Source organism: Bufo gargarizans, chromosome 10 (assembly GCF_014858855.1).
Source record: "Bufo gargarizans isolate SCDJY-AF-19 chromosome 10, ASM1485885v1, whole genome shotgun sequence".
Lineage (NCBI taxonomy): Eukaryota > Metazoa > Chordata > Amphibia > Anura > Bufonidae > Bufo > Bufo gargarizans.
This window is the reverse complement of record NC_058089.1, coordinates 20,269,713-20,287,650: the sequence shown is the minus strand read 5'-3', so window position 1 is coordinate 20,287,650 and position 17,938 is coordinate 20,269,713. Positions and strand designations below refer to the sequence as shown.

The following is a 17,938-nucleotide window of genomic DNA, read 5'->3' as shown; positions in this document are numbered from 1 at the left end:
TAACGTCACCTTCTTTGAGGGCTTTGTTGAACTATCCCTCAGTCATGGCCAAAAGTTTTCAAACTGACACACATTTTGGTTTTCAGCAAAGTTTGCTGCTTCAATGTTTTTGGATCTTTTTGTCAGAGTTGTTTCTATGGTATATGTTACATTTTATTTTATTTTTTTTATTTTTTTTTTTACTTTTCTTGACAAATCCATCAAGTTTATGCAAAAACTCAATATTTCCAGTGTTGACCCTTCTTTTTCAAGACTTCTGCAGTTTGGCCTGGCATGCTGGATATCAGCTTCTTGAGATCTGGGGAGTTTCCTGTGCATGAGCCCAAAATGTCAATGTTTTGTTCACCTGGCCACTTAGTTCTCATTTTTGCCTTGTGACATGGTGTCCATCATGCTGGAAAAAGCATTGCTCATCACCACTTTGCTCCTGGATGGTTGGGAGATGTGGTTGGAGGATGTTTTGATCCCATATTCATGGCAGTGTTCTTAGGTGGAATTGTGAGTGAGCCCACTCCCTAAATGAGAAGCTGTTGGCATGACACAGGCCTTCATGGTAGGGCTCACCATTGCTTCTACAGACATTTTTCCAGATGTCCCCAACAGTCTGAACAGGGCTTCATCAGGGTAAATACCTTCCCCCCCCCCCCCCCCCCCCCAGTCCTCTACAGTCCAATACCCATACTTGCTGCAGAATGTCATCTGTTCTTGATGCTTTTCTTGGAGCGAAGTGGCTTCTTTGCTTCACTTCTTGGCCTAAAGCCTTCACTTCACTGTATGTGGAGATGCACTAACAACTGCCTGCTGCAATTCCTGAGCAAGCTCTGCCCTGGTGGTGACCTGATCCTCTTTAGGAGATTGGCACTTGCTTGGGCACCCTGAAGCCTTTTTCACAGCAATTAAACCTCTCTCCTTGAAGTTCTCGACTGATCCGATAAATGGTTGACTTAGGTGCAATCTTACAAGCAGCAGTGTCCTCGTGTCACGATCAGTGTGGGGGAAAAACTCCACACTGAACACAGGAGGAAAGGGGAACAGTAACTGGGCCTGGAAACTAGGGAAGGAACAGGTCATCTTCTAAACAACCCTAATCCGGGCCCTAACTACCTATCAATATGAATAGACCTTGAAGGTAGGAATATCCATATGCAGGATACCTAGGCCCTCATTTCCCATAAGGCCCTGGAATAAGGTTAGGACCAGAGACAACCCATTCCTCCCCAGATGGACGAATGGAAGTCTCTGTCTCAGGGCCCAGATACAACAACAGGGAATATAACAAATACAAACAAACGCAACACTTAACTTCTTTAGAGATGGAAGAACAAGAACACCAGAGAGGATCTCACACCAGCTCAGCCAAACCCAAATGAAGCTATCAACCGCATAGTCAGAAAGGTGGGGTGAGACTATAAAGGGTAGAAGTGATGACCACTGAGCAACAGCTGAGAAAAGGGAAGTGGTCATTAACCCTATTAACACTGAAACAAGAGAAATCAAGGAGGCTGTTAGATTCCTGCACGCTTAGCCAGTCTCCTTGAACTCCTGTCATCAGTCACCTGAGGGACCGTGACACCTTGTCTGTGGAGCCCTTTTGATGCAAAGCAATGATGACTTCACATTTCCTTGGAGATATCTATAGTTAACAGAAGAAGACAATAACTTAAAGCAACCAGCCTGCTCTTCTAATTCGGTCAGCATGACAGAGTGATATCACCTGCTTGTCCTTCTTAACACTTTCTCCTGAGCTAACGAGAAGATCACTGACATGTTAGCATTTTCTGGCAGGGCTAAAATGCAGTGGAAATTGAGGTTTTGTGATTACGTTAATTTTCATGGCAATTAATTGCAATCCATCAGACTCACTCTTTTTATAAAAAATCTTGAGTGCAAGTCTCCTTAAAAACCGAAGCAGAAAATCCAAATTTGTGCCAGACTCAAAACTTTTTGTCCATGACTGTCAACTATAGCATGGCCTAACCTGTCGGTTGTGAACCAAAACTATCAAGGGGATTTTAGGGATTGATCCTGTTCCCAGTTGATCATAGACCTTAGGAGAAAGTCTTCAGGCTCATAGATGACCAGCCTCCAAGAAGATACCAGACTGTGTCAGACCATGATGAAATAGGCCTTCGGTGTCCTAATCGTACAGGTTCTCCCAAAAAGTAGTTTCCAAGTGCTATTCCCAAAAAACGTGCTTTCCCAACTTGCGAAAATAGCTGAGCACGCCGCAAATAATTAAAGGTGGCCAGTGGCCACGCATTCAGTGTGCTCTCCTTCGCTTTGGGAGCTTCGTTCTATAGATAGGTGCCCGCACCTATCTGACATTGGTGACATGCCACCTGCATTCAAGGTGAGACAACCCCTTTAAGCATTAATTTGCAAAATAAAACAAAAAAGCATTTGTCCGAAATATAGCAACTGATGGGGGGGGGGGGGGGGGTGAGATATATTTTTAATCAGCAGGATCAGACCTTATGGCTGGTTTAATAGGGTTGATCCTGCTGCCAGAAGCCCTTTATGGGGAAACATTTTGACAGCGTATATATGCGTTGTATGCCTGTGCGTTGTACGTAGGTCTTCCTACGTTGTATTGTGATGTTTTGATTAAATCAGAGATGCCCAACCTGCTAAAACTACAGCTTCCATCATGCCTGGACAGCCTACAGCTATCTGGGTATGCTGGGAGTTGTAGTTTTGCAACAGCTGGGGGGCCGCAGGCTGGATATCCCTGTATTAAACCATTTCTAGAGGCGTGGAGACTATGATTTTAGGAAGCACTGTGGGGTGTGAGAATTACTCTGACCAACGCTCCTGTGTAATTTTTTTTATTTCCCCCCTCGTTCCGTTTACGGCGGGTCCGTGTTGGGATGCTGGCACGCGGGTCATGTGATATATCATTTGCGTTTCCACTGCCCCGAAATCTGCAAATAATTTACCGATCTGTTTCCAGCCTCCTGAATAAATTACCTCCTCCTCGCCCCGTGTGCCTTCCTGCGGTTCCACTCTTTGCAGATCGGCCCTCCCTTACGTCTGCTTTGTCGCCAGGCGGAAAATCTGCTCCTTGCAGCAGAAGGTTCTCCATTTAATGGAATTAAGAGCTTAAAAAAAAACAAAAAAAAAAAACCTTCCAAGTTTCCGCAGCGATGGAGGATTGAGAGCTGAACAAATGGCGTTTCATCTTCAATCGGAGCAGTGAGCCCTATTGTCAGACCTACCTGTAGGAGCCGTCTTTTAAAGACTTTCATAGCGGTTTAGGAAAAATTCCAAAATCCTAGGGGTTCACGGCGATGTCTGGTGGCGGGTTTACTGCAGCAATTGCATGATCACATTGTTTCCCTATGGAAGGTGGGGGGGGGGCGGTGACAAATCTGGAAAATTCTGACTGTTTTTTTGGAATTCTTTTGATTGTCACCACCGCGTCGTTCTATATGGAAGCATGCAGGTTGTGCCAGGGGTTACTTTTTACCACCGCCATCTACTTGTGAGTAGAAATTGCTGTAGAACCGTAGCCGAAATAATACAAGTCCTTGAATTGTCCCCTTCCGTGACGCTGTCACAGCCGTGCAGCTGCATTTCCTGATGAAGTAGGCATCCGGCGGTGAGAGGCGCATCATCGGGCGGTCAGGTACTAGATTGTGACGCTGTCACTTTAATTCTATTCTAGTTAGCAACTGGAATACCAACATGGCCGCCGTTATGTATAAGGGTAAGCCGGCCATTCCCATCCGATATCTGTCATTCTAACACTTGTTCAGCAGACAGCTGTTCTTCCCGATTTCCCCCCTATATGTTCTCAATGGGGGGAGGGGTGTACGCCCAATGGTGGCTTATCTCCCTTGAGAACAAAGGATCGGGCATGTTGAAATTAAGCCGGGACCTTTGGACGCCACAGGGCGGACGACCCTTTAAATTACAGATGAGACCGGTCTCTTTCTGATTGAAAAACTACTTTGGATTATATCGGGTCACCGTTTCTGGTAATTGCGCGCCCTTCTTCAGGCTGCGTGACTGTAGTGTAGAATTTAAAGGGGCATTACTGTCTCATAAAGTGATTGATTACATAGTGCCATCACTTTGTTTGGTGGTATAGCGCTGTGTGCCCTTCACTGTCTTACCCCTGCGCAGTGGTCCTCAGCCACCCTCCTGCGCACAGGTCGATTTAAACCAAATTTGGCCCTTCCCTGCAGTGCTGGAGTGGCCGGTGCATGGAAAAATTAGAAAGGCGCAGTCCTGCATCCCCTCTATTATTGGTATTGGTGGGGGTCCTAGTGGTCAGACGCAGAGCGAGCCCACCAAGAGTCAAGTTGATTACTGACCAAGATGAGGAAAGACTTCTAGAAGGCTGTTTAGTACCAAGCAGTACATGGCCCCGGCCCAAAGCCGCCTGATGGGTGTGAGCCTTTAATAATCTCATCCGTGCAAGCCGTATTATCACGTGATCCCTGGAGTATAGTATTCCAGTGCCGTGTCTTGCTCTTTGATCTTGATTTTAATTTTTTTCATGATTCAGCCTTTTGCAAGGGTGACCAACACTCCTTTAAGTTACTGACATATCGCCTAGAGCAGTCCTGCCCAACCTGTGGCCCCTCCAGCTATTGCAAAACTAGAACTCCCCCCATGCCATGCTATAGGCTGATAGCTGTAGGCTGCCCAGGCATGCTGGGAGTTGCAGTTCTGGTTGGGCACGCCTGACCTAGAGACTTATGGCCCAGTGCAGCGTCCTACTGCATATAGGAGCCCTGGTGGTCAGGAGGGGCAACCAGACCATCGGAGCAACATAGAGCCCACTGGTCGTATCTCAGAGGGGGATTTCCAAGTGTTAAAGGCAGTCTGTCATATCTAAGAGCACTGTATCACAGGAGATTGCAGACGCCTGTGTGCACTGGGTTTGTCTTCCATGTCTAGGAAAAGAACTTTAAGGGTCCATTCACACGTCTCTAAAAAAAAAATAGAACATGTTCTATTCTTGTCCGCAATTGCGGACAACATTAGGCATTTTGTATTATAGTGCCGGTGTCTGTGGATCCGCAAAACACATACGGATGTGCGAATGGACCCTTATTCTGCTGGAAAACAGCTCCCAAGTGCCCAAAGCAAACCAGACTGAAGAGGGGAGGGCTGCTTTAGCATTGGTACCAGCTAAAAATATGGGCCTGACCACCTTTCAAATTATCCCAGAACCACAGCATTATATCCACTATGTCAGAAGAAGCAGTTTTTACTTTCACTTTCAGCCGGGCACTTGGGAGCTGTTTTTCAGCAGAATAAGGGCTCGTGCACACGAACGTATTTTCTTTCCGTTTTAGGTTTGTGGACCATATGCAGAACCATTCATTTCAATGGGTCCGCAAAAAAAAGGAAGTTACTCCGTGTGCATGCCGTTTCCGTATTTCCGTTCCACAAAAACGGACAAGGATAGTACTGTTCTATTAGGGGCCAGCTGTTCCATATTTTTTGCCAGGACTGCAAAATACATACAGGTTGTGTGCATGAGCCCTTGTGCTTTTCCTGGACATGGAATACAGACACACAGTGCACACGGGTATGCTTGGAAAGCGTTTGCAATCGTCTATGGGGCAGTGTTGTTAGGCTACTTTCACACTAGCGTTTTTACTGGATCCGGCAGGGTTCAGCAAAAACGCTTCCGTTGCTGATAATACAACCGTCTGCATCCGTTATGAACGGATCCGGTTGTATTATCTTTGATAAGCCTATTTTTCCGGTATTGAGACCCTATGAAGGATCTCAATACCTGGAAATATTAACGCTGGTGTGAAAGTAGCCTTAGTTATATTGGTGAAAATGAGGTGACGGACTCCCTTTAATTGTCGAGTTAGATCTAAGGATGCTTCAAGTCAAATGAAAAATGCCGAGCACCCTATGATTGAAGACATTGCATCAAAGTGCCCCCAAGGCTACGAGAATACCTTGAATTGCCTGTAAAAGCAAAGTAAACCCTGATGGTATAGCAGATACCCCGTGGGTTGAGAAGCTTGAATCTAGTCTTAAATGTACTTAAAGGGCTGGTCCAGGCAAGCCCATCCAGTCTGACGTTGAGCACAGAGAGAAGCGACTGCGCAGCACTCAATGATTAGAATAGGACCCGATGCGTGATACTTGCTGGGCATCACACAGTTACCCCAGGAACCCAACCGCCTGATGGGCCGTTTAGGTCTTTCCACGCACAATGTCAGGAGAGTACGTCTGCACAATCTCTGCAAGGGATCGCATCAGTCCAGGAAACGTTTCTGCCCAGTAGAAGGTCCTTCATCAGACTTATGCATAAGTTGCTGGCTCATTGTCTGCGATCCTTGGACTGTAGGCATCAGAAGATGCATCCGGCAAGCTACTAAAGAGGCGGAGCGCGGCCATTGCTGCAAGAATCCAGTCATGCCGAACACTACCTAGCGATTGGAGGCAGCTACTTGTTGTGCATGACGGACTAAAACACATGGTGGGGCTTCACCATGTCTCTGGTTAGTCTGTCTCACATTCTGCTTTAGGCTACATGACTGTATGTGTTTTGCAGTCCTCAAAAAAAAAAAACAGATGCCATCCGTATGCCATAATTTTTTTTTTATTTTTTTTATTTTTTTTGCAGATCCATTGTAACAATGCCTAAAACGGACAAGAATAGGACATGTTCTATTTTTTTTTTGCGGGGCTACTTTTGCGGGGCTACGGAACGGACATACTGATGCGCATTTTTTGCGGACCCCTTGAAATGAATGGGTCCGCATCCTATTCTTAAAAAAACGGAATGGACACAGAAACAAAATACGTTTTGTGTGTATGAGGCCTTAAGGCTAGGAACCTCAGCTCTAGATAGGACAGGGAAAGAGCCTATGGGGGTCTGTGGGGTCAGGCCGTGGCCAGCATTGGACCAGTGTTATAGTAATGTATGAGTAATCTCCGAATTTTCTCTTCTAGGCGGCTCCTGGAGTCCTCCCTGATCTCTCTGTCCCGTTATGATGGCACTGGATCCCGAGAGCATCCCATTTACCCCGATCCAGCCAGGTGAGGCTTTCTGTCTCCGTTACGGTACATGGCGCCGGGTGAAGCTGGACCTATTGGCATACAGTAGAGAATTGTATAACCCTCTGCATGCCAACAGCAGATCTTACAAAACATAACCCCCTATAAACCTTTACAAAAGTAGGGGATCCATCATAAGTAATGATTTAGGAATGAGCAATGAGAAGCTACATAGCAAGTACCAAATAAAAGTCTAACTATAGGGCATCATACTAGGATGTAAACCTGTGCTGTAACCTTACTGCGCGGTTTTAAAGCTACTGCATCCACCCTGTTGGGTGTCCAGCTGACAGATGATCAGCAACCCTGTGGAGAAGACGGAGGCAGTTTGCAACCACTTCGGTATTCTCTCTTGCAGCCTACATAGTGCTCGTGGAGGCGACGGCGGCAATGCTGCTGTCTCTTTTGGACCTGGAGATTGCCAGATGACCCCCTTCTGCCGCCCACAGCATAGCGATTGGGTCAGTTCTGCCAGTGTCGACCCTTACCTGAGTTATAGATTACACATCCGGACAAATTTTAGTGCTTTATTTTAGTGTCCGTCTGCAAATAAAAAAAAAAAAGCAAAAGCTAAGAATTAAAAAATAAATTTTGGTAGCACAATAGAAAAAAAACTAAAAAAAAAACCCACATGCAAAAATCCCCAAAAGGGTCTGTCTGTTAGAGAGGAGGTTTCTGCGCCCCCGAGATGTCGGCTTTAGTAAATAATACGAATTTAGTCAATTTTGTAGCATATAACTTAGAACTCATACTGCATTGTGTGGTTTCTCTGTTATTCCTCCTGGAATTGTGTGACTAATAGAACGATTGGGTGTTACCATTCCCCTTGGCAGTAGTTTGTGTCCCTACACTCTGACATTGTCAGTACTGGTTAGTCAGACATGGCGTCATAAACACGGAGAATAGCGTCCTCCAGTTGTCAGTTTTAGTCATGCTTTTCCAGGAGGATTAACAAAGGAACAACACAATGCAAAATTGTAAGAAAAGATGCTTCAGAATTGTTGATTTGTGGGGAATTAAGTATGTACTGAGCCAAGGCCTGTTTCACACTTGCGTTGTGGATTTCCGGTTCTGAGATCCGGCAGGAGATTTTAAAAACGTAATTAAACCTGTCGTTTGCGTTTAATACATCTGCATGCATCGGTTCCTGCCAGTATCTGGTTGTATTAAATCTAAACTGAACAAACCGGATCCAGTATAAAACTCATTGTACGTTAATGGGCGGGGGATCCGTTAAATTCGCTAACAAGAAAAAAACGGATCCGGCAATAGTGCCTTACAATGATTTTCATGCCTGATCCGGTTTGTACCTGTTTCACAGACCGGACAAAAAAAAATGCAGCTTACAGCGGTTTTGTATCTGGTCAGAAAAAAAAATGAATGCATCCTGGTCACTTTTGTCCACATTGACAATAAATGGGGACTAAAACTGATCCGTTTTGGCCCGGTTTTGAGACCCTCTGCCGGATTTCAAAACCGGAAAGCCACAACGCAAGTGTGAAACAGGCCTAAAACAGATATGTCAGGAGAGTGGGCAGGTCCTCTTTATAAGTCCCCGTTCACATGGTGCCTGGTGTTCATGCAGCATTTTTTGGCGCGGTTGCGGCTAACAAACCGTGGCCACATGATTGGCGGTGCAGCCTCTTATTTCAAATAACGGAAGCTGGATGGGATGCCGTGGACTTTTTGGTGCAAGATCCACACTAAATTTCTGCTCAAAAGCTGCGGTGTGAACGGGGCCTAATAACGGCTGAGCTCCAGCACGTTGGTCATTTTCAGGTCTTCCGCCTGTAGATGACATTTTATGTATTTGTGCTGACTGGCGTTTCTCTTACCTCTGCAGGTTATCACCAGCCGCCTATTACGCACAAAGGATGATTCAGTACCTGTCTCGGAGGGACAGCATCCGGCAGCGCTCCATGCGGTACCAGCAGAACCGGCTGCGATCGTCGGCCTCTGCGCCTTCCTCCAGCGAGGGACAAGGGGCCGTGGAGACTGGAGACCTGGAGTTCGAGGAGTTTGAGTAAGGGCCATGTCTTGTTTTTGCCCCACACTGACACACATCCTCAGTCTCATCCTTTTACCCAAATGACCTGGAGCCGCCACCATTACTTCTGGCCCGTAAATAGGTTGCTGTATAACCGGAGTTCAGTGCGGCCTGGGAAGCTCTCTTATAAATGAGGTTGCCGGCTCTTTTTTTATTTATATATTCCACCCTCAGCAGGGCGTCGCTCCTCGTGTAATCTGTAATCCTGATATAATAGGGACACATGAAATAATCAAATTCTTTTCTCCCGGAGCTGTTCTCCATATCCACCGCCAGTTCTCCGCATTTCAGCTCCTATTTATCTGTGCTGTAAACACGGCATCCACTTATCACTTCTCCTTGTACGCCTGGCACCGCGTCCTACCCTGTGCAGATTGGCGCTGGTAATCTTCTGAGAAAAAAAACCTCAAACCACCCTTTCTCTGGTCCAGGAGCTTACAGCGGGAAGATTTACTAATGAAATTGCGCCAAAAGAATGGCATACATGCTTTGAGTCATCTTTGCTAAGTGTTCACCACGGTTTTCGACTTTTCCAGCAATGGGTGCGGGACTTGGCCCACAAGGAGGCATGGCTTAAACAGGTTGGCCAACTTTTGGGAGGGGGGGTGTTCTGGCAAACCCCACTTCCAGGGTACACCTGCAAAGGGGAGCATACTTACCTGCTCCCCGCCACTGGGTCCCTGCTCCTTTGCTCCTTTGCTCCATGGCCTTGACTGCCTCACTCGAATCCCCCACTGTCAACATCCACTTTGACTCCACTGCATCCAATACCTGACCGCAGCAGTGAACTGCTCCTCTTGTGTCACGTGACCAGTTGACATGACACAAGGGGAGCAGGTCAACGATTGGCTGCAGCGGTGTCACAGCGGATGTTGACGGCGGAGGATCCGAGTATGGCAGCTGGGTGCGAAAGTGAAGCAGGTAAGTATGCTTCACTTTTGCAGAGTCTGCCCAGGAGGGGGGTGGGGAGGGGGGGTTGGCAAACCCCTTTCCAAACGGTGGTCACCCCCTTTTAAGGTGCGATATTGACTCGTATTGTTTAAAGGGGTTGCCTCACAATGAAAAAGATGATCCATCGATCAGCTGATCACCATTGGCCCAACTTCTCTTACACTTCTAGGGGAAGCAGCGTCTCGCCAGACCAGTGGCATTACATGGCGGCTGTTCAGATCAAAGGTTGTCCATGGGTGCTCTCTGTTCTGGTACCAAGCATGTGTCGTCACTCCTAGGGCATTCCTTGTTAGACAGCACCTGGAGGTGTCCTGAAGAAACTTGTAGCTGATCATATATGATCATGTGCAGTGCTTCCAGTCATGGAAAGGTCAGTAGGGAAAGTTATTGTGGAGATCTGTCGGGGAGCAGTTTTTGGCCGGCACGGACATTTAAAGGGGTCATTGCAACACAAACATTGATCCCATCAATGATGCGTATATCAAAGGCGGTGGTCCAACCATTGAAACTGCACTGACACTGGAATGACATAGACATTTTTGACTTGTCATCTCCACTTTCCTAAGATCATGTGGTTGGCCATTTTTGGGTGGCCAACCATGCTGAGCAAAAGCCATGGTGCTTTCCGGCAGCTGATCACTTGCCTACCCTGAGTCTATCAGCCGAGACCCTCACAGATCCCAGGAATCAAGAAATGCCCACTTCTAGTGATTGACACAGAGCGAAATATTGATGGCCACCAACTCAAAGGACCATGCTTAGGGCGTTATGCACCCAACGTATATGCCTAACTTGTCCATAGCCTATGAATGGGCTCGGCAGAGAGGGTGCATTTTGCATGTGCTTGGCCTGCAAAAAAATAAATACCGTATATAGTGCGGTCGAATTCTTTTTGCAGTGGGAGAGGGCATGCATATGTCAGGGCTATATGTGAAAAAGAATCTGCATATCGCGTCCTTCCCAAGATCCATGCAGCCAGTCTGTAATGGACCACTAATTGGGGACGTCCTTTCCAAGGTTTCCGGACTCGGGTACAGTTGATCATCGGGAAGGGATGGTGTCATTGAATGGAGCTGTGTTCATATTGTCCCTGAATCCTTGTGCTACTGGTACATGTGTCTTGTGGGTGAATTTCTGCCCGCTGAACGGAGACGAGACCTGCTGCTGTCAGAGCCTTGCATCGGGTACTGTCAGACGAGCTTTGATACGTAGACCGCGGGGGGCTGACACGATTTAGGAAAAGTACTTTCTCCTCGCTCAGCAGCTCCCAGTTGCAGCCGTCTCTTTACAGCGAGGCCGGAAGCCTCATCTTTGTGTCTGTGCACCTGCAGATCCTTTGTGCACAGAAATAGCTTTTCGCATATTCCAGGGCATCCTTAACTGCTTAAGTGCCACTTTTGAGTCGACCTAGCCAGGCCAGTGAAGAGCAGAATGGCTCGTCGCTGTGGTTAGATGGCGGTGCTAATAGGAAATTATCATGACACCATCACCAGCTGGTAGCAGTCTCTTACCGTAATTTGCAACTGGGAGATGTAACCTCAGGATGATCGGGTGGCTCAGGTGTGACAACCAGGCCAATCCCGCAGAGCTCTGGTGCCACGAAAAGATTTTGCCTGCAGCAGCAAGACCAGCAGAGACCTCATTGTGTGGGTGTATAGAAGATATCCCCCGGCTTGAAGATGCCATCACCTCTCCTGACATGCCTGTTTTAGTAACTACTTGCATCCCCCCTGCAGCATCTATTCTAGTTTGTTGTGCCATTCCTCTATTATTCCTGCTAGAAGTCCTGAATCAATTACTAGTAGTTTGACATGAAAGTTCAGTTGAGGGGGGTGTCTCTGCATACTGACACAGGCAGCACTGATAGGATAATGTCAGACTGTGCAGGGACACACCCCCAACTGGTATAACCCAGCTGGACCTTCATTGCAAACTGCTTGCAATTTGTTCATAAGGTCTAGCAGGAATAATCAAGGAATGGCACAGCGTAGAGTCCTCAGAATAGAGGCTCCAGAATTGCTACATGGAGAATGAAAGTAGTTACTAAAACAGCCATGTCTTTAAAGGGGGTGTCCTCTTTACCATCTATCCACAGGAATAGTGGCAAATGTATGATCGCCGGAGGCTCCACTGATCCATGTGTGGCATGAGCACCACCGATCCATTCATCTAGTGCAGGGCTGGCCAACCTGCGGCTCTCCAGCTGTTGTAAAACTACAATTCCCACAATGCCCTGCTGTAGGCTGATACTTGTAGACAGTCTGGGCATGCTGGGAGTTGTAGTTTTGCAACAGCTGGAGAGCCACAGGTTGGCCATCCCTGATCTAGTGGACTCGGGGACCCCCTTTCTTGTGATTGACTGATGTTCCCAGTGGTCAGACTCCTAGCGATTATATGAAGTGTCCCGAAATGCGTTGTTCAAATTTATCATGTAAAAACCGCATTGTCCGTATAGATGCTTTCCCTGCAGCTACTTGATTCTGAGCAGGGCTAAGTCAATTACATCCCCTGGACACGTGTTGGAGGAAAGGACCCATGTGTTTCCAGCCCATGTACTGTAGTTTCATATATGTTAGGCGAAACCTTGTGAGGCACATTTTATTAAGACCGGAGTTTTAGACACCGATCTTAACTCCTGTATCAGGTGGTGGTTCCGCCAAAGTTATGTAGAGGCGCTGGCCTCTTCATACCTTCTGCGGATCCTCAGCCAGTACTAAATGTAAGACCGCTTCTGAGCTGTTCTACAGTCAGACCTTTTTCTAGGCCTAAGGCCGAATGCACACATCCGTGTTCCGCGGCCGAGAGCGTTCCGTGCTATGCCGGGCTGGATTCCTGTTCAGAGCAGGAGTGCACGGCGTCATTGGTTGCTATGACGCCATGCACTTCATGCCGCCGCTGGACTACAGTAATACACTATACGAGTGTATTACTGTAGTCCAGCGGCGGCATGAAGCGCTCGGCGTCATAGCAACCAATGACGCCGTGCACTCCTGCTCTGAACAGGAATCCAGCCCGGCATACCACGGAACGCTCTCGGCCGCGGAACACGGATGTGTGCATTTGGCCTAAAACAGGCGTAGAAAATGGTAAATCGGACGGGCCGGCCGGCTTGTCCCCTTCCCCACCCACTTAATTAGACCTAGCGCGAGTGGGGAGAAGTCCCAGATTACGGCGCAACTAGTTATTGTGCTGCAATCTGCGCCTGAAATACGCCTGATATGTTCCCTTACATTAGCAGATCGTTACCTTGCATTGCATAGAGAGTATTTTTCACTTTTACCGTTTTTTCACTTATCTTTACATTACTTCCATCCGCATTATTAATGTAAATAAAGTCCTTATTCTTCCCGCAGGGATAACGGGGACCGATCTCGGCACAGAACCCCCCGGAACGCTCGGATGTCAGCCCCGTCCCTAGGCCGCTTTGTACCCAGGTACAGTAATACTTTCCTGATGTTACTGCCTCATTTTATACTCGTTGTGACAGTCTCAGCCTGTCTCCGTCACGTCTTCCTGTCGCCCTCGCCTTCTCTGATCTCCACGAGAAGCTTCACCCTCCCTGTGTTTTGATCTCCTCGCGTTTAATGACTTTGCCTTTATTCTTGTCCCTTTTTCCTATCCTTACAGGAGGTTTCTACTGCCTGAATACCTTCCGTACGCTGGAATATTTCATGAGCGGGGGCAGCCAGGATTAGCCACGCACTCCTCGGTCAACAGAGTCTTGGCGGGTGAGGCCGGAGATGCCCTTGATTTTGAAAATAGAACTATACTTGTCTAATTTGTCCTCCAGCGCTTGTGCACGGGAAACGCGGCTCATGCACACAACCAGTGTTGAGCGAATCGAACTGCACAAAGTGGAATTTGATCCGAATTTCAGGGAAAATTCGATTCACCTCGAAGCCGAATTTCCTCATGCTTCGTGGTAACGAATCGATTTGACCTGAAATGGTGTAAAAAAATAAAATAAATCATACATGCCTCATCTGTTTGAGTGCGAAGACCCGGCTGCCATCATCTTGATTGAAGAGCTCTCACCAAATTCCATGCGTGGTGACCTCACCACGCTGGCCAGGGTGATTACATCATCACGGGCCGCGTTCGATTTCCCTCTAGATCTTTAATCAAGATGGCGTTGGCTAGCTCTTCACGATCAAATGGGCAAGTATGATATATATATTTTTTTTCACTATATTATTGCTATCAGATGCCGCGATCATGTATGAACGCGACACCTGAGGGGTACAATGACGGTAGTAGCGTAATCGCTGCTACCTGTCATTGCACTCACTACTTACAAAGAAATGCGCTTTGTCACGAAGCAAATTCTTTTTTGCTAAATTCTGCAAAGCAGGCCAAATAGAATTTTCCAATACTTCGCTCATCTCTACACACAACTATTTTAGAGTACTTTCCCACTAGCGTTAGAGGAATCCGGCAGGCAGTCCTGTTGCCGAAACTGCCAGCCAGGTCCGGAAATCCGTGTGGAAACGGATACCTTTTGTTTCGGGATGCGGATCCGTTTGACAAATGCATTGAAATACCGGATCCGTCTCTCCGTTGTCATCTGGATCCGATATTTTTAATTTTTTTTCATGCGCAGACCGGAAAACCGGATCCGTTTTTCCGGAACACTTGATACCGGATGCGGCATCAATACATTTCAATGGAAATGGAAGATCTGGCATTCCGGCAAGTATTGGGCCAAATACTGTAAAAGTGACTGAACTGAAGACATCCTGATGCATCCTGAACGGATTGCTCTCCATTCAGAATGCATTAGGATAAAACTGACCGATTATTTTCTGGTATAGAGCCCCTAGGACGGAACTCAATACCGGAAAACTTTAATGCTAGTGTGAAAGTAGCCCTTACAACTGTGTCTTTTTTATTTTAATTTTTTTTTGCTTCTTGCACATGGACCCATTTTTATGGGTCTGCAAAAAAAAAATGCACACGGAGGTCCCCTGTGTGCTGTCCGTTCCACAAATTATAAAACCTGTCCTATTCTTGTCTGAAAGGTCTTATCTAGTGATGGGAGTGAAAAAAATGCGGAGTGCGCATGGATTGTGTCCGTATTTGGCGGATCTGTGGTTTGCAGACTGCAGTATGGACCCGGTCGTGTGCATGAGGCCTTAGTTTGCGAGAGGGGTCGAGGCTGGAGCCGCTCTGTCCCTAGCTAGGGGGGCAGCCTGCTGCAGCGCAAATCTCCCCTCGATCTTCTTTATATCTATATCTAAGCTCTACTCGCAATAGATATGCAATACTAAAATAAAAAAAAAACAAGCCCTGAGTGCCTCATAGGGCGGTATGTTTTTTCAGTCGAGAACATGTTGGCTGATAACAGGGAACACCAGCTGATGTGCTCGCCTTGCTGAATGTCCCATAGGCACAACTCTATCGTGGTGTGCTCCACGGGTCTGCAGATAGCTGGATAACCAGGTCCAGTAGAAATACCATGAGGGGTACTGCATTTATTATGAACAGCATTATTATAATTTTTTTTTGTTTTTTTCTAAAGGACCCGTGCCCTCTCCTGACCTGTCTCAGTAACTACTTGCATTCCCCATGTAATAACGATTCTGGATCTTATGACTCTATGTTGGGCCACTCCTTTATTATTCTTACTCTAAGTTATGAATGAATTACTTGCAGTTTGTAATGAAATTCCAGCTATGGGGTGTGTCCCTGCACAGTCTGACACTATCCAATTAGTTCTGCCTGGGCCCATCTGTGCAGGGACACCAAACTGGTAACACCCAACTGGACCTCTATCCATAAACTTCTAGCAGGAGAAATAGAGGAATGCCACAACATAATGATAAGAATAGAGGCACCAGAATTGTTGTTACTAAAACGGACATGTCAGGAGCAGGGGACGGATCCTTCCATCGTATAATAGGCCTGTTGCTCTCAAAAGTTTAGCTGTGCTTGGCGATGCCTTGACCATTAGCGATCAGATTAGGTGGGTTCTTGGAACTGCCTGTTGTGACCTCTGCGCACTGTAAACCACGCTTTAGGACAAAACAAGCCAGTAATTATTCCTACGAACAAAATGGCTGCACTAATATGGCAGAATAAAGTAGGCAGGTGCCTTGGGCACCATTGAAGAGGGGCTGTGTGGCGATGGAGGGAGCTCCGGAGAAGAGCTACCCGAGCCCGAAGACCCTATTACCTATGAGTGTGAAGAGTGTATGTATTATATATCAGAGTCCTAGGATTGGTGGTGGAAGGGAAAATACAGGGCTGTTAAGGGGTCTTCCGTTTTTTTTATATTGATGACTGTTCCTCAGGATAGGCCATCAATATCAGATTGGTGGCACCCCCGCCAATGGGCATCAGCAACAGTAGATGGAGGTGGAAGCAGAAGGCTCCATCCGTTGGTTAGTGGCCGTGTCGGGGTACTGCAGTGAGCTCCCATTCACTTGAATGGGAAGAAGGGTCAGTATCTAGATATCGAGAACTCCTTTAAAGGGGTTCTGCATATTTATAATTTTTTTAAAACTGATGATCTATCCTCTGGGTAGATCATCAGCAGCTGATCGGCGGGGGTCCGACACCCGGGACCCCTGCCGATTAGCTGTTTGAGAAGGCAGCGGCGCTGGCAGTAGTGCCGTGGCCTTCTCGCCATTTACCGCAGGCCCAGTGACGTCACGACTAGTATCACTGGCCTAAGCTCCATTCAAGTGAACAGACCTTAGCCCAGCCCAGGCCAGTGATACTAGTCGTGACGTCAATGGGCCTGCGGTAAATGGCGAGAATGCCGCGGTGCTACTGCCAGTGCCGCTGCCTACTCAAACAGCTGATCGGCGGGGGTCCCGGGTGTCTGCAGAACCCCTTTAAGTCAGTGATTCTCTATGTGGGAAAATGTGGAATCCAAGTGCCTTTGACACCAGGAGAGCTCACGGTAGAGCTGGCCCGGTGGTACAGCTTATTTCAGGATTGTGAAAATCCTCTTCCTGTCGCTTCTGTCGCCCTCACCTTCTCTGATCTCCAAGGGGAGAGGTATTGGAAGGCCCCATAGTCGATGGTTAAAGGTCCGTCCAGGTCTATAGACAAACTCCTCTCTGATATGTGACGGGGAAAACGTAGCCAAGTTAGTGCCAATGAGGGCGCTGCTTTCATGGTCCGGAGGTGGCGGCTGATCGGGTGCTCTAGGAATCTCCCCTTATAACTAATGTCCATGTGATTAGCATTTTTTATTCATATATTTAATGTATTTTAGACTTAGCCAGGTTTTTCCACGTTTCCCCCCCCAGCAGATCTTCCATCCACGCCTTCCCCCCCTCCGACGCCCTCCCCGGCTTCGCACCGTCTCGGGATTTCAAAGGTGTTTTCTTTAAGGAAATTCTGAACCAAAGAGGATATTTCCAGCAGATGCCGCCTTCGTTATTCCGTTGACCCCCTTGAATGGGTGCATCAGGAAACCTTTCCGTGAGGGGATAATTAACCCAATTACCTCTCGATCTAACGAGGGGAGAGCAGAACCAGCGCTCCGGTTGCCATGACGACGTGCAGCTGGATGCTACCCTTGAAAAGCCTTGTTGCGAGCAGGACGCTTCCTTTTGCTGTCCTAAGTCCTAAACCATGCAATACTTGATGCTCCCTTCTTTTTTTTTTTTCTTGTTGCCGTAGTTACGGAATTCTATTACTTGGGGGGGACTTAGTGTAATTAAAGCGGCCCGGTCCCTGGGAGGACTTGCATTCACCACTTGTATAAAGGCTGCAGCAAGATGTAGGGGCCCCGTCTGTCCTCCTGTAACCTGCGACCACATCCCCATCTCGGAATCTGTCTTTTTTAATTTTTTTTCTCCCTTTTGTCTCAGGGCTTCAGGGGGCCGCTTCGCATGATCTTCCCTGCCATTTAATAGTCGATTGAGCATTAAATCAGCCGCAGAATTGTTCTCG

The 17,938-nt window shown here is 47.3% G+C and overlaps 1 protein-coding gene across 3 annotated transcripts in view; it reads left to right on the top strand.

The window, feature by feature from the left end:
• The window catches only part of AMBRA1 (autophagy and beclin 1 regulator 1), a 97,702-nt gene that overhangs the window by 39,854 nt on the left and 39,910 nt on the right, over positions 1-17,938 (top strand). For 2 of the 3 annotated variants that reach the window (XM_044269995.1, XM_044269997.1), the window contains exons 8-11: positions 6,931-7,017; positions 8,879-9,058; positions 13,369-13,467; positions 13,661-13,761. In XM_044269995.1, the coding sequence (XP_044125930.1) occupies positions 6,931-7,017; positions 8,879-9,058; positions 13,369-13,467; positions 13,661-13,761 (467 nt within the window). The remainder of the gene's footprint in view (positions 1-6,930; positions 7,018-8,878; positions 9,059-13,368; positions 13,468-13,660; positions 13,762-17,938) is intronic. The other variant, XM_044269996.1, reaches the window with a different exon arrangement.